This window comes from Bombus vancouverensis, chromosome 11 (assembly GCF_051014615.1).
Source record: "Bombus vancouverensis nearcticus chromosome 11, iyBomVanc1_principal, whole genome shotgun sequence".
Taxonomy (NCBI): Eukaryota; Metazoa; Arthropoda; class Insecta; order Hymenoptera; family Apidae; genus Bombus; species Bombus vancouverensis.
In genome coordinates, this window is record NC_134921.1 from 10,680,882 (window position 1) to 10,698,660 (window position 17,779).

General features: G+C 43.0%; 1 protein-coding gene and 1 long non-coding RNA gene across 2 annotated transcripts; both read left to right on the top strand.

The window, feature by feature from the left end:
• Positions 1–2,692: 2,692 nt before the first annotated feature.
• LOC117154723 (uncharacterized) lies at positions 2,693–4,460 on the top strand. Its single transcript, XM_033329961.2, has 2 exons — positions 2,693–3,159; positions 3,233–4,460. The coding sequence occupies exons 1-2, from the start codon at positions 3,100–3,102 to the stop codon at positions 4,109–4,111; spliced, it is 939 nt and encodes a 312-aa protein (XP_033185852.2). The 5' UTR covers positions 2,693–3,099; the 3' UTR covers positions 4,112–4,460.
• A 1,126-nt stretch (positions 4,461–5,586) lies between these two features.
• On the top strand, positions 5,587–17,593 carry LOC143303335 (uncharacterized). Its single transcript, XR_013059516.1, has 3 exons — positions 5,587–5,959; positions 6,566–6,762; positions 16,919–17,593. It is a non-coding gene; the product is annotated as an uncharacterized LOC143303335 (long non-coding RNA).
• The last annotated feature ends 186 nt before the right edge of the window (positions 17,594–17,779 follow it).

The following is a 17,779-nucleotide window of genomic DNA, read 5'->3' on the forward strand; positions in this document are numbered from 1 at the left end:
CTTTCGAGCGATGTGTTAGCTTTAATGAATGAGTGATACACGATCGTTTGAATTTTTAATCATTTTCGCGTGTAAACCTCATCGTTCCGTTTTGTAAATGTTGTTTGTAAATGTACACAGGAAAAAATCGATTATTTTGCATGAATACAGAATAAATACATAGCGAGAGAGAGAGAGAGAGAGAGGAGAGAGAGAGTGAATTTTTAGAAAAATTCTCGTCCTCAAGGGATGATCGTTCACGTGGGAGTACTGTTTACTGGTAGAACAATTTATTTCTAGCTACGATGCTAAGCGGCTTATTAGGGCACAATAGCGAGCCTGAGCAAAGGAACGTAAAGGGTTGTTCGGGGTGTTCCCGTCCTCTCTTTTGTTCTTTCACTGGGACATCACCACAAGATTTACGATGATATTGCAGTTATAACTTCACCAGCATTCGGTTGGACACATGTCAGACAGTACTGTTCAATTTCTATGCTTTTTGCCAATACGATGCTTTCTGTGAATATGACAAACAATGACAAGTCCCCAGAGAATCTGCTTGTGGTCACTGGAAAATATTTTAGAAGATCGATGGCCTGGCATCTTTCTGTACACGTGACATCAGATAATGTTTCCTCCACGCCGGAAATTAATAATCTCTTTCCGGTATGCGTCTGACGCATCGCTCATGCATTTAATATCATTGTAACATGACCATGTCGTTGCGGAGACTTCATCAAAGTTGGACGAATGCCGTATAAAAATAGCGAAGGACCTATGGACTCGCGATAAAGCTTTAATATATTCGGTATTTGGTTTAAATTTATGTTGCTTTGGAGAGACGCGTTACTCTCGTAGATAACAACGTCCTACGTCAACTGACAAAAGCATCGATACCATCGAGACAAGTTGTTCCTTTGAAGCTGAATAAACAAGATTCTAAGGAAGTCAAGGAAAGATTATTCGATAAAAATTCACCGTACCTATGTTTAAAACGATTGAATAGGACGTTGACAGAAGACAGCGGGTCGGTCGACAGATCTAGAAAATATCTTTCTTTGCGAGAGTTATCTTTTACGCGCCAAGTGCAACGTTTTGTCCTCATTCTTGCGCCAGCAGATTCGTCACAGTACCTGCAAAAGGTTCCTGTAGGCATTGTACATTCGCCAAAGCGTGATAATGATGGCTATCATTATATATACCTGGCAGTGACCAGTGACGCAAAAGTTTCATCACGTGGTCCTGCCAATAATCGCTTTACGACCACCATAAACCGACACTTTGACCAGCTCACATAGCTCACTTACAATTGATACGATGTATTATGAATGCGGTCTTCCAACACTGACTGAGACCTTTTATAGATTTATGGTACGACGTAAACCACAAAGCGCACCGAGATCTTAGGAAACTGGTCTTCGTTATCGCGCGCTTCCGTGCATCAGAGCGGTCGTCGCGGGTCTCTCCACGCTTTGATATGTCTTTGCAAATCTTGTCCGCCTCCATTCAACGCGGTCAAAGAACCTTTAAATACCGTAAAAATTTTACTTTGACTTCTTTCATCTAACTGCAACGCTTTGATTTTCTCAACCACTTGATTCTACAGAATTTCGTCGTCCTTGCGTAAGTTTCTTTGCGAGACAACCCTACGTCGCTCTCAATTATTGTTAAAACGGCACGAGCATGACGAACATGTTGAAAAGGAAATTGAAAAGTTGAATGATTTTGTGAATTCCCTGAAGAAATACAATTTCTTTGCGCAAGTTTCTTTGCAACACAGCCCTACGCTGTTACCAATTGTCAATATGTAAATGTTAAAATGGCAAAAGGATAATGGACTTGATAAAAAGGTAATTCAAGAATTGAATGATTTCATCGGAATATAATTGTTTTATATAAAGTAAGATACGACTTCTGTGTCCGACAATTTGCCATTATATAATTGCGACAACGTGCATCGCATTCGACACGGAGAGACGTCGGCACGCAGGACCGCTAATTAAGCCCAAATTCCTTATCCACTAATTAAACTTGAACGATTAAGCTTATTCCTCCTACCATTTCTACCGATAATTATTACCCTGCAGATCGACTGCTCCTCGAATCTTGGGCGGTCGAAGCAATGATTTCACCTGGAGGTCGATTGCTATTTAAGCAGTGCAGTACGAAAAAAGCCAGAACGGTATTGGAACTACGTGAACGAATTCAAGAATTAAAGAAAGTTTCTTTAACCAACCAAATTAGCGATCTCGTTTAACAATATTTGATATAACACGGAATTTATGTTATAGGTATATAAAAATAAAACGGATAAATGCAAACAAACAAGATAAGATAGAAAGAATGGAATCAGGTTACGTAGAAAACATCTATAGTCTTCTTCGAGTTTGCCCATCAGAAATAAACAATTATACGTGCCTACTGTAAAACATGGCGAACCATAGAAACTAGATGGTCTCAAGAGTATACGGTAGGATTCACGAAGACTTTTCTCGGTGGCATAAGGCAGCCCCCAGGGACGACCACAAAAGGTGCGTAGCCTCGATCCTCGATCCTCTATCCGCAGGGTTGATTTATGAGCGAGTGGAGGGGAGGGCGCATGCGCACCAGGCTGCGAGATTCACTGGGGTCTATCCCCACCTCCATAGAAAACCCGGCAGAGCATTCAGCCTCCTCCCTTCTTCGTCAGTTCCTTGTCCACTCGGTTATTAAAACCGAGGCGACACGACGGGCAACCGGCAATTATCTGGCGAGCCTTCGAAGCCGCGCACGCTTCGATCCGCCAGATACAGCGTTTCTCAGTTTTCTTTTCATTCTCATTTTCGTTTTTGTTCTACTCGAGCGTGGTGGCAGTGATCAAAATCACGGAAATACCTTGTGTTCCATTTCACCTTACGATTATCCAAAATTAGCAGAGGATTTTAATATCATTTCTAAGGACAGTACCATGGATACCAGGAAGTGAAGTGATGGCACAAGTGATACAGTATCAACAGGTCCGCGACAACGCATTCGTGGAAATATAGCGTATCATATCGGTGAAATTCTAGTGTCAAACGTGAAGATTATTTTCGATCAGTTCTGTGAAAACGTTTATTCAGAAGTGACCGCTCCTGCATCATGCTATCATCAAATTATTCGAGTATTCGCTTGCAACATTTAGGAACAAGAAGCGATACTGTAAACTGAATTTTTTTTAGCAAATACGGTTTTTATAAAGTGTTCAATTATTCATATTTTGTTTATGTTATAGATGTGCATGCCGACGATGGCGCCCATGTCCAGCCTCCCAATGCCGATGCATCAACCTGCTGGGATCGATTACAGAAGTTCAAATATTCGTTATCAACCGTACAATCCGACGTTCAGTAATCATCACCATCAAACTAGCCAATCGGGCTACTGGTACTCTGGATCCATGAACCACGGTCAAATCACGGAGGCGTTAACGCCGCCGGCGTACACGATGGCAAATGTTGCTACCAGTACGACCTCGTGGACGACAGAGACTCATCTTGCGCAACCTCAGCTCACGAATATCTCAGCGATACAACATTATTCACTGCCGCCGAGTCCATCAGATCTACCACCCAGTCCACAAAATCACTCTCCGCCTTATCAATGGCCTCTCACACCGCCGTCTGAACATGTCTTCCTGAATACGGAGGATCCTGGAAAATCTGGCAGAAAATGTATTAGATGTAGATGTCCAAATTGTCAAACAGACGGCGCAGCTCAGATTGGGGTCGACGGCAAGAAACAACACCTTTGTCACGTTTCAGGATGCGGTAAAGTGTATGGCAAAACTTCTCATCTAAAGGCGCATTTGAGGTGGCATACCGGCGAACGACCTTTCGTCTGTCACTGGCTGTTCTGCGGCAAAAGGTTCACGAGGAGCGACGAATTGCAGCGTCACCTCCGAACGCATACTGGCGAAAAGAGATTCGTGTGTCCTGTATGCGAAAAGAGGTTCATGAGGAGCGATCATTTGACAAAACATCTGAAAACACACGAGAACCAGAAAAGGAGAAGTTCTACGAATAAAACGGAGTCGAATAAAGAGAATTCGTCGCCCGCTGTAACTGAACAGAATTTGTATCCTCCGGCTGGAGTACAATATACTATGATTTAGGATTATAGATTTGTACAATTGTTGTACGTAGACGTTTGTTATCTATATAATTCCTACGTGGTAATGTAGGGAAAACTGGAAAGGTGACTAATAGGACGGAGCAGGAGTAAAGGATAATATCTGATACTTTCTAATAATCTACTTTTTCGTAGTCTACATTTAGTATTGGGTTTATCACTTTGGTTAGTCATCTTTTCAGCTCTGTGTCACAATTGTGTCCTTCTTTGTAAATAATGTCGTTTGATCAGTTCCTTACTGTTGTATATATTACTATACTAATTATTGTATATAGAAAAACGATATATTTTTGTACAGAACATATCGTAGATCTATATTTAAATTGTGTAATCGGAATAAACAAAAATAATATAATAACAATGGTTTGTACCTTCTGATATTTTAAATTCGACGATACCAGTCGTTACCGCTGCACGATCTAAAGCTAGCCAATAGTAAATTTTATGCGGACTGAAGCCTCGATTTACCGTGAAAATCCACATAATAACGAATCATCCCCTTGTCGTATATCAGGTTCCTCCTTGACATCTTCCTGCCATACGATACATCCCAAATCCCACCCAACGAGCATAATACGATGTAGGTACTTCAGAATCCAGCCCTTCGCAGTCCTCGATGATTTTCTACCTGACAAGTGGTCCAGTGAAGAAAAAAAAATCATTTCACGGAAACTACCCCGAATATAACGATCAACTCGAAGAGACCTACATTTTGTGTCAAGCGGAAAATATAATTTTTGGACGTGATGCGTGAGATCCGTGACAAAGCCACGCGACACTTTTCCCATTCAAAAGTTTTCGAGGCAATTTCGTGGCATTTGGGGGAAATCCTTGAACCACGTACGGCACTGTAACGGGTTGTTTCATTCGTATTCCAGCCAAGAGATGGCTGCACTGTGAATGGAAAAAGCCCGCGTAGCCCTATTAAAGGGGCGGCGCGCCGTAGCCCCGTAGCCCCGTTGCCCCGGCAAGGATTCATGGCTGGCACGTAGAGGTAGAGGCGAAAGAGGCAGACGCGATGATAGAGGTAGAAGTAGCGCGAGAGAGGGAAAGCTAGATGGCCAGAAGAGAAAGAGAGAGGCGGTTCAAGAGGTAGAAAAGCGAGACGGTGGCCGAAGGAGGGCGCGTGAAGGGCGAAGGGGGGTCACGAAAATGGAATAAAACAAAAAGGAGGCAGCCGCGGAGCAAATTATAGGGAAAAATAGGGAGGGACGAGGCAGAGGAGGCAACACAAGCCCCGTGGTGTGGCACTCACGAAGGAAGACGATCAGGTGGATGGGTGGAAGGGTAGGAGGGGAGGAGGGGAGGAGGGGTGGCGCCACGGCAATTCCAGGCTCGCGTTCAACGTTCGCCGTGGAGTACCGCGGATAGCCGCGAAGTTAGTACGCAAGAGATTCAAACAGAGTCCAGAGTGACGAGACCCGTGTCTCCTGTTTACCGCCTTCTCAACCGGGCGACCACCACGAGGAACGGCAAAACCGCGCACCGATCGCCAAAGAAAGAGACACACGCGCGAGCTGAACGGCTTGTCGAGAGCGTGACAAAGCTGCACAGTTTCCTCTAAGGAGAAGAGGGAGAGAGGAAGAGAGAGAGACAAGTACACGGTACGCAGCTCTCTCTTACGTGTTACGCGCGGTCAGTGCGAGAGGCTGCAACGTGCCGCGAGCATGCGTCTGCGACGGACGGCCCTTAAGGCGGACACGCACCACGCCGACTCGTCGCCGTCGTCGTCGTCGTCATTGTCCATATCCGTGAATGCTCGCTTTTCACCATCGCTACCGGACGAATGCACGCGCTAATCCCGTCGAGGGGGCGAAGAATGGACGAACAGGTTCGTAGCCGCGCGCATGTCACCGATCGAACCGAGATCGGTCTCGATTCTTAACCGATCTGTTTCGCGATTCTCGCACCGCTTCGCTGCTGTCTATCGAGCCACGATCGCGTGTATAGCTATTTGAATCGTTCAACCCTCGTATTTGTCGTAAACCTTTCGAAACGCAGCCTCTATGTCGATCTATCGATATCTCGCAAACATGTCGGTAAATGTCAAACGAGCAGTGCTTCGTTATAAATTTTACGTGTTTGGTAACCCTGAACTGTACTTTATCCGATTTCCTCGCAATTCTGTTGTGGTGTTAACCAATTAGTGCACGAATTCTGAGAAATGTTCGGTGTCGTAGTCGCTGTGTTTACTAAACTTCGAATAACACATCGTGAGGTTAAAACACACGCGTTGTAAACAAGAAGCCACGCACACTTTGTTTTTACTGGCTCGATATTACCTCTTCGTAGTTTCGAAGGGCGACGTGGAAAATTTCTCGTTCAATTGAACACAAGCAGTGGCACGATATATCAGTGACTCGTGGAAAGAATGTTTCCGTATTCTGTTAACCGGTTAGTGATTCAAGTTTGTGACATAGTGTTCTTTATTGCTCAGTGTGGACAGTGGCGCATAGACAGACCGTTCTGAAGAACAAACGTAGTTACACGAAGATCAACGGAACCGCATCCACGCTTTTTGTCGTCATTTTTTGGATCCACGAGGTCAGTCGAACCGGCAAGCTGGACGCGGAGGTCGGAGGCGGCGGAAGCCGCAGGGGTATCAGCCCTCCAACACACCTCGGCAACATAAACGTGAGTTTTTATTTCACCATTCACATATAGTCCTGTTCATAAGTATTAGGACACTTAAGATAACCAAATATATACTTTACTATACATACTTTCTGAAATCTTATTTCTTATTCGTATTTATATTTATATAAAGATTATTATCGATACTATCGATACTATCGGATATTATAGTAATCTGTTCAAACGTATTTATCAAAATACTACGAACTTTCTATCATTTATGTTTATCGCGTCTTTCCATCAGTAATTTAATTTATCGATTCTCTTATCACGTTTATTGTAGTGATTTCATAAATCAAATTCAGATGCTCGATATACTTAGAATTTCTTATTCGATTTAATTTGAACTTGAATATTCGTGGGATTTAGATCACAAAATTGTGATGGCCAAAAAATATTTTATTCATCGCTATCTCATAATAGTTACAAATTAGTGCTTGTAAATATAATTGCGTGTTTTAAATGATTATCTTGCATGAATATAAAAACCTGGCATTCTAATCTCTTCTCTAATAATCTGTATCAATTATAGCGTCCTATACGATATCAGTAAGTGTCGTAATACTTATGAACGGGAATGTACACAATACATTTAATCTTTTTAAGCTGATATTTCTCGTATAAATTAGAATAAGTATGTCGAAATTTACAAAATGAATTTTCTTGGAATACATTGTATGGCTAAAAGATTATCGTGCCACATTATTACTATAAACGTTGACGTTAGTTTAGTCACAAGATATACTCAAAAGATTATTACAATTTATTACTTGTATTCTAACATTTTTCGCTATTATGTAATCGTTTAAGACACGTGTACAAAGGTGGAATTGTTAAAACAAGCTTGCAATTACGGTGAACGTATTATAAAGCGGGTAACTTATCCGCGTAGGTACATCGATCATCCGTTTATCGACGATATTTACCCACGTACATATATTTTCTCTCGCTTTTACTTTAATCGCGCTTGTTATTCGAAATGATGCATAATAAATGACATTTGTACGTCCCTTTATCCCATTCTAACTCTTTGCACACTTTCTACGCATGTATCGTGTCAATTCGTGACTTATGACAAGTACAAGCTTGTAAAACTAAGAAGGAAAAGACGACGACGCGATGATTTAATGCCCTCATCGTTTAACGATTCAGCATAAAGGGTTATTTAATGACAGATTGACAGAGGGTTATTTGACGACAGATAATTATCGAGAGGGAAATGCATGCGATGACAATACCATGCAAAGGAATTATTATCGTGTTTTCTTCCATTATTTATCCCTGTTACACTTTTGTTGGGACCAGGCACTCTCTCGAGATTTAATCGTTAGAGCGAAGATCGATATTGGCGGTATCGCCAAAGTTAATTCTACAGCTGCGGTTTGGTTGCACGAATTCGTCTGGAGAACCGCTAGACAATCCTGGCCGATATAGTAAACGTTACTATGTTGCTACACCCGTTTCACGCCCACCATACATCATGCGTTATGCTCAGACCTACCTGTCGACGTATACGTTGCTTCAAAGGTGTTACACGTGTTCTTGATAAATTTCCATCGTAAGAATTCCATGCAAGGTTATTTTACCTCCAGCGTCGCTTTTGTAAAATATATCTTATTTGCAAATGTTATCATTGACTTAAACATAATGGCGATATAAAATGGACGTGGATATCTACTGTTTTCTATATTTTAATAATTCATGACTAGGTGCATAAACGAATTTTAGATATTCGAAGTAGAGTCGATTAGATACTAGCGTGACTAATTTAAAGGAAACCGGCTGGACTTTTACGCGAAGGAATAAATATATTCGAAGGGTTATGAAACTATCTGTAGATAGCGGAGAGTAGGCCATTCGGTCGAGTTGAAACGCGCGGCAGAGCAGACAGTCGTAGGGCAAGAAACACAGTGCCGGCACTTTGCTGACACACCTCCACACAAATCTAATTAATTTATATCCTGAGAGAGGCGCCACTAGGGATGCTAAGCCCGACAGGAAAAAGAGACGAGTAAAAGGAAAGGTACCCGTGGTATCGGCTCTCCCTTCTTACGAGTTACAGGAATCAAAGATCTTACCTTTCTTACGGCCAAGAAATCCTTCTTTTAAATAATCTAGGCAATATATATCAACTTCTTTTATTTCCTGAATTAAAATTTTGTTTATTCGTCGTATTCTTGTTTATTTCATCGCGAATGGGGTTAGCTTTTTTCATTGTTGAGGGGCGTGTGTTACGAGGGGCGGAAAACTGTTAAGTTTTACAACTAGTAAGTTTATAATTACTATATAACCTTGTAATTAATACGTATTCGTCGTTGCAATTACATATCGGTAGTTATTTAATAGAGCATTGTGACGAATATAAAGCTTTGAGATAATATCATAATTATAGTTATATAGAACAAGCTGGAAATGTGTTGCAATGTTTTTCGTCGAAGCATCAATATGTCTTTTTTTTTCTAACAAACGATAAATTATGATACTTACTTGAGAAATGCTAATATAAAGTGTGTTCTTATAATTGAGGGTTACGTTGCAAAAGACATAATAATTACATTCTTTCGGTTCTCCAATTGTTATGATAATAGCTAAATGAAATACCTGAATGTAGCGCAATTGGCAAAGAAAACGATTTGTTCGATCCAGAAATATAATACTATGTATTTCTATACAAATAGCTGATGTCATAATTAAAACTATGATTAACGTTATGATTACATGTCAATGTTTTTAAAATTGTTTTTGAACCAACGGATAAATAACTATGCGTAAAACTCGTACAAAACGATTTTCTTTTTTAGACGGACAAAGTTTTCTTCTTTGTTAGTTATTACAACACGCTGTAATTCTTATCGACATCGTAAAAGTTAATAACAGGGTTTAAATTTTACATTTTACGACACTTTAAAATTCCACGATCCGCAAAAGAGCGCATAGATTGTCGCTTCCAGAGGTGAAAAAAAGGGAAGTATAATTATAATGTTGCACGACTAACGAGCTATCATTAATCGAGAGAACGAACGCGCAACTTTGAAGCATTTGACAACAACCGCATCGCTCTAAATAACTGTTGGTTACATTGTCAAGCTGGCAGGAATTATAGAATGGAACAGACGCGAAAAAGCACACGCCATAATACAGGACAGCGGGGTAATTAACCTGCCCCCTAGAAAATCTACACGCGTCGCGCACACGTACCACTCGAACCCTCATTAGCGGTTTACCCCGAGCGTCGCGTGAACTTTGCACCTGCAAATTGGCACCTCCCTGTTTTGCCGCGCGCGAAACGCCACCGGATCACCACGATCCAACTGTGTGTGTATCCTCCATTTCGGTCTGCCCATTTCTCGAGTGACTAGCACGGTTGCCTACCGGCTAAAAAATCGGACTGTGGCACCAGATGCAGACGATCCACCTCGCGGACAACCACCGAGCAAATCGCCGCAGCTGTTACAGATTATGCAACACTGTCGAGAGAATAAAGACATCGAGTCCACTTCTTTGACGGCGAAGACACGGGTAGTTTCGCTGGTCGTTATTGAAAAAACACGGTCTCCAAACGACGATCGAACACGATAACACTATAACGTTGAATTAGGGTCTTGCCGCCTAATCTGTTTACGTTGCATATTTAACACGTTTGCACGAAAATCAAAAATACGATTTATATTCCGGGAAATTTGTTATGGGAAAAGGTAATACACGGAAAATGTTATTACGACGTTACTTTTAATTAGGGAGAAACGAGAGGAAATGGCGAAAAGTTAATCAACCCCTCTACTCGTAATAGGATACGCGAGATTAATAATTTGCAAAGGGCTGATGAGCCTTCAAACATTTACGGCTCGGCGAGAGCGCGTGGATGGAATAAAATAAGCGAATTATGCAGATGAGAATCCGATTCTGTCACTTTTGATTTACGGCCGCCTTGCTTCAAAGATATGCGAGGGACAGAGGAAAGGAACAGAAAAGAGTTATCGCGGAGGAAGAAATTTCTCTACAGTAGGCAAATCCCTCCTCAACCACCAACTATTTGCGTTCCTCGGATAAGTGTACTATTAACTAACCTCGCGTTAATATCTACGTTTTCTACCTCATTATGATAATAGCGGGACCAGCGGCCCTCGAGGCCACGAAAAAGGCATCACCGCGGCCTCCACGCTGCTTGTACCAAACGCGTACTCCTCGTGTATTCCTCCTTTCATTACATATTGTACATGCACGAGTCTGAACATCGTTCGAAATATTTCTCATTCGAATACCTGATTGATAAATTGCAGAATTTATTCAACAAATTCTAATTACAAGGAATACGTTGCTCAGGACGATTAAGAAATTCGCAACACGAAGGAAAAGCAATCTGCCAGATGTTTTCCATTTATCGTACCGCGGTGATAACCGAGTCGAATCGAGTAATCGAATCCTCGATCGAGTACCTTGTCGTTCTTCCCTAATTCCATAGATAGACGTCGATAGATCTATTCATTGAAGGACGTTCAAAGCCGATACAAAAGCGTGGACGCGCGAAGGTAATTATCTTGCGAACGTTTTAGCACACGAACATCTTTAAGAAGTAGCAATGCGATGAAGGTTTAACGTATCGGATGACGGAGTATGGTTGACGTCGGATGCATTTGGATCGGAGTAGCGCGTAAACAAGAGCACCTTCTAGAGCTTAGAACTTCTCGAGGTCACATCGAAGCGTTTCGTGCCACGGGTTCGACTAATAATTTTCCGCGTATTTGGAACGGCGCGACTGTTCCACGGGAAGCGGATAACGCTACGCCGCGATTATTACACACGGTGCATGGAAACGAAAAGAGAGCGGTAAAAACGGCGCCTTCGTTGCCCCCGGCGAAGACTGGAAGCCGTTTCGTAATCGCGGCCTGGATCATTTTCTGCACGACTGCGCGGGAAATTAGATCACCTACCTCTCATCCCGGTAGCGAGAGATCTAGGCAGGTTTCATCGCACGATACAGGAAGAGCTTCTTCTTCTTCTTTGTCCTCCCATTTCTCCTCGTCTTTCACCTCTCATCGACAGCTTGTCGCTGATAATTTAGCTATTAGTCACGATTTTTCCCTACCTTTCTCACCGAGGATAAACCCCCCTTCGTGCTGATACGTTTTTGCGTTGTATCGCTTAATTTCTTATTCCTCTTTTCCCTATGCAACTCCTTTATCCTCTATGCGTTTCTCGACCGTTATACTTACTTGTTCCGTTATCGACGTTCATCGAGCAGCTTGTTGCTCCACGTTGATGCCCCGGGATTATCGTGGCGCTTAACTGTTTCCCAACAATATTACAAAATGAAGATACGTATAACGGAGCGGCTGCTAAACTTAGACAGGAGCCAAGTATAATATATTACAGTACCTGGCCATTGAATTAGGGCCGCATACAGAAATCCTATATTCCAACTGACATGTGTCATATACACACACCATGTTACAATGGCAAGTGGTAATTGATCGTTTGAATTATTGTTAAATACGTAGATAAATATGTATTGTTCTGGAAATCTGCGGCGAAGGTTAAGAAAGATTTCATTAGAATCGGATTTTTCGATAAGAAATTTCTTCAAATAGCTTCTACAGGTTTCTACATTCCGAAGTATTCGATTTCTTCTTTATGTTTGTCGAATAAGTTTCGTAAAGATCACGGTGAATAATAACGTGACAATACTATAATCGACGAATGATGCAAAAGATGGACATCGCAGCTGTTATTCAAAATTTCTCAGATAAATACTTTTCTTCCAAATACCAAGTCACACGTATCAGTCGATTACGCAAAATCCCCGAAGGGATTAACCGCGAGTATATCCTATGGAGGATTGAACAAAACGTCTCAAGCGTAGGAACTCGCCCTCTTCTCCCGTTCTTTCGTTCCCTTCTTCTTAACTTTCTCCCTCCGTTGGATCGTCCTCGTCCTCTTCTTCTCTGCTTCTCGGCTCTGACTTTGCTTTTGGCTTGGGCCGGGTGTAATCGGTTCCCCGAAGCCAGGGCTCATTATCGACCCGTCGGCCTAGCAATTACCTGCGAAGCCTCTTTCGACTTCGTGTGTGCCAGCCAGCACAGTTTCCGACTCTCCACGAGGCCTTCCGAGATCCTTCCAGGATCCTTCGAGCGTAGAACAGAGAGAAAGAGAGAGGTAAACCGTAGAAGAGAGAACGGAGAGCAGAGAATATCCAGAGAAACGGCAGTCTGCTTCGATGTTGCTGCTGTTGTTGCTTCGCGAAACGGCCAACGCTACGATAATCTCGACGGAGCGAGGATACGGATAAACGACCGATGATAATTACTGGACGTGCCAGTAGTGCGCGATAATCGCTGAGGCAGCTAAGTTCGCACCAGTTACGAGAAAGAATCCACGTTAAGCAACGTGGATCGGAGAATTTTCTTTTTTCCACAACGACCAAGCTTTTCTGACATTATAATTGTCACGGGAACGATGATGTTTTCAGCGTTCGAATGAAAAGAATGTCAATCTTCGGCTTATCACTGAGTGCAATCCGCTTTTATCCTCTTTAATAATTAAAATTGTATCGTACAACCGTGTATTGAATTATTGCAAAAAACGAGCATATTTTTGTCGGTTACGTTTTGCCTGACCAGTTGACCGGCTGCTTCAACAAAGTAGCATATGCACACAGACACATATACATATCGCAAACAAGTAACGATAGTCATGGTAATTACGGGAAGACCTAATTTTACAATTTTATCGTGACGGCAAAAACATACTTCATCTATTTACCCATTTTCTTTTTCTCAACCGCTCTCGCATGGTACTAGAAGTATTGGACTGTGAGAGTGTAGTTTTTTGTCGCATACAACACCTCGAGTTTCTTGCTTAGCCTATAGCCAATTGGAATTCAATGTAACATCGGGGAATAATTTTTAAAAGTATCGCGGAACCTGTTCGCGTCTGTCGATTCGATCCATCGTGTTCCCACGACTAGCAGCAGAAAGGAAATTACCAATGGAGACCGATAGACGAGAGGAAAAACAAGTAGACACAAAATATAATCGTTAGGTGATTATGACGCACATGTCGCACAATTGTATTCGTGGAGGGAACAGGAAAATCAGGATAGTGGAAACTGTCGTGAAACGCGATATCTGATTGTAGTCCCTTATTAGCTAGGTTTCATAAAAATCCCAATCCACGCACATTACTCTTTTCTTTCGCTTTCGTCGACTGATGTAATCGCCGAATGACACAAAGACGTATTTACGGAATTTTCTTGAAAGACGCGCATCTGCGAACGAGCCAGCTCGAAAATTGGCCGAGTTCGCGAACGCGGCGAGTCCAGTTCGTGGAAAAGCGTTAAGTGTATCTCGTGAGACCGCGACCTTAACGAAGAGGACGGGCCACGACAAGAAGCAATTTCGCAGATGGTGGCCCGTCAGTAGCACTGTCGCTTTGCCCCAGCGAAAGTAAGTATTTATGTACAAAGGTTCAATTGTTACTCCAGGTTTGACGAACAAGAAAAGTTTTTGGAAATCGTCGTTAAACGACGGGAAAGTAAAATAGAGATCGAGCGTAACATTCACCCCTGAAATGTCGTGGCCGTTTCTTATTAAGAAACCAGCTACCAAGTTACATCGAAATTAGATGAATAAAAATGCATTGACGTTCATTTTTCGCATTGCCCTTCTTTCGCGCGATCGGAAGAAATTTTCTCAAGCATACAGTTCCATTGAAAATGATGCAAAAAATCTGAACAGGGTTGCTTTTGGCGCCTGGTGATACAAACTCGCGGTTCATCGACTCCCGTGTAAGGGGATCGGTGTAAAATAAATAAAATCGACGAACGATCGCGCCACCATATCAATTCGTGTCATCGGACTCTGCAACGTTCCATGAATTATCGATCGTTTGCTTCCTTCGCGAACCGTATTAAACCGATGAGACTGAAAAGCATGTCGATCATTTTCCAACAACGAACCCACGGTGGAAAGATTATCCTCTTCCCGTCGTTAATGCGGTTTTACGTTGGATCCGACCAACAACCGATAGACGATCTTTCGACGAGCGTGCGTAGATTGAAGAAGTAGAAAGTTATTCGGACCAGAGAGTGGAAGAGTCGAAAGAAATACGGTTCGACAGGTTCTGTTCTCTCGACGATGTTATGCAATTTTATGACCGACATTCCTTTTTACGAGCGGTAGACTCTCCGTACGCGTTTGCATCCGCGACAACTTGGCCGTTTCGCCTGCTCGAATTAATTAACGCAACGGCCACGTGCAAATTAGCGACGCTACTGTTCGAAATCGAGCAAAGTCTCTGTGCAGAGCGGTGGAAAGTAATTAGGTGTCATTACCGCATCCCGGTAACGGGTATACGGCCTGGAGAGAGTCTGGATTCAGAGTTTTGTGAAGTGATTATTTTTATTGTCATTTCCGGCTGGTTTCTTGGAAATCTCGGAAACGGCACGTAAGCTCGTACATACACGAGAACCGTGAGCTTCTTCGCCATCTCTGACCCCTTTCTCTTTTTTTTTTCCACCGCTTCTTCTTCTCATTCTTCTCTCGTTTATCTCGATTTTCCATTCACTTTGAAGCGATCCACTCGAAACGTAATTAGCTTAACCCGCTCGAGGTCCATTTAGTCTAATCTTTTTCATCGATAATGGCGATAGTTACGCAACAATTCGACATAATTACGTGCGATTCAATTAATGACGCATTACCCATCGGTGGTGGTTAAGTATCGCGACTCATACCGCGGACACGACAGCCGGTAATTTTCGCGCAGTACATCAACATCTGCCAGTTTTTAATATCGTTCGGCACAGTATATCATCGTTTTGTTTAAGCCGAGTTCTCTTGGTACTTGGCTTAACGCTCGCGGTACGCCCGAAGCACCGTAAGAAAAGTGGCAGTACGCGTAACCGCAATAAAACTCGCATTACGCTCCGCGTAATACGTGCATAAAGTATTCGCGTGTGCAGTAACGCGTATAAAATGCTGAAGTTGTTCGCGTTCTCCGGGGCAACCTCGTTCCCGGCACGGACGTAATAGATTTATTTCGGAGAAACTGGCGTCCGCGTCCCCGTTGCGTCGATGGCTATCGTTCTTTCTTGCCCCGATAAAATTAAGAACGGCTAAAATTCGAAATTGCGGAGCTAGCGTGTCGAAGGTAATTTGCCGCTTTCTATTCGATCCAATTTGTCGGTACAAATGGCAGTGATACGACTTCCGTAATCGCTTGGAGAACACCGCACACGCGTAAAACGTGGGTGTGGAAGGCGCCAGCAGCTCTTGCTACAGCTGGATCGTGTTTCTGGCGTGGCGATACCGGTATCCCTTCATTCCTGAGTAATCGTCAGGCCCAAGGCACGCTATCCGCCATTTTCTAAATACGTTGGCCGAATATCGAATGTACGGGAATCGTGGGTCTGTCGAAACCTCGTGTTTCCTTTAAAATACGTGCCACCTTTTCCAAGATTGCCCTTTCCTTTCTATACCTCGGTTAGAATTTTAATAATATATCTAATCAGAAGCCGCGAATACTCATAAATCTATACCTAAATAAATGATAATTACTCGAACATTTGCATACGTAATAAGCAGCATTTTGGAAAATAAGGGTATGTGGCAACGCTTATCGCAGCCACTGTATAGTTTATTTTCGCCGCAGCCAAACAGTCGTTTATTATTAGCTTGATGTCTCGTTACGAGGATGCATTCCGGGAAGACTTGCAACCGTCGGGTTGCAGCCTTTGGATTTCTGGAATTCAGAGGTTGTCGCTCCGAGCTAATTGGTTAACGCAATGAATTTATTGAACAAAGCGGCGACGTAGCATATCTTCAACCGAGTCTGACATCCCCTTTCCGGAAACGGGAGAGATTAGCGCCTCGAACGTCTTCCGCGTAATCGCGCTGGCTAACGCAAAACAAAGACGATCTTAGCCTCTTAACGATCTCGTACAACAACCCAGTTGAAATTACGGGAAACGGCCAGGGAGAGAAAATCAGAAAGTCGTCTGGCAGATATTATCACGGATCGTGAGCTCGTCAGCGATTATCCGTCTCTTAAGAAAGGATCACTTGGCGAAACCAGCGTTAAATCGTCTCTACTCGGTCGATCGAAGAGGCTCGAGCGGATTTGCCGAGCTTTTTCATAACCAAAGGATTCGTTGCTTCAGGTGGACGTAATAACGAGGATAGGCTGATGCAGGACAGTTCGCCGGCCGGAGCATACGTGCATCAGTTAGGAAAGCTTAATCACCGTCGAGGGATCTCAAATAGCACTGACTACGTTTTAATTACTCGCCGCATCGCGGGGAATGTAGAATGACATCAAGATGCCCGGGGTGACGAGGAGTACGAGAGAAAGGGAGGGCGCGAAGGAGCGTTGACCGCATGTAAAAAGAGCTTCGCCAGTTTTTCAGTCCGCCCCTCTCTTAATCACGACCCAATGCAAATACGAACGACGCAGTGCTCGCGGCGCCGATAACAGCGCAGATAACAACACTGGATAACCAGGTGATCGCTCTTTCGAACGTTCTAACTTTATTAGCTAGAATTGATTGTCGAGTGCGTGTCGCGAACTTTGTACCCTCGTTCGTAACCGGCAAAAACACATGGAGTTGTTAGCGTGTTTCCTGAGATTTCATAGTACGGCAACAAGTGTCCCTATCGCGTTATTTGACCAAGAATTTCAGCGTTTGAGCAACTCGTCGAACCAGGCATCTTTCGTGATCACCGTGTTCTTCTTTACTTCCTTTTCTTTTTCTTTCTTTTTACAGAAAGAAACCTTCTTCCGTCTAGCTAAACTTAGCTCGCGAGGAATAATTCACCTAAACGTGCGCACCGTTTAAACATTCGCCGACACGAAATTCGTCGCTCTGTCTGAAAAATCTACCTGATCGCGTGTTCATCTATCGCGAGGACCTTGAAACGATTCAAATTAAACCGACGGAGAGGTCTAAATCCTTTCGTGTGACTTTTTCAATCCGTTCATGTTCGCTGGCTATTTCTTTCTTCCACGAAACTCGTACAAGTCG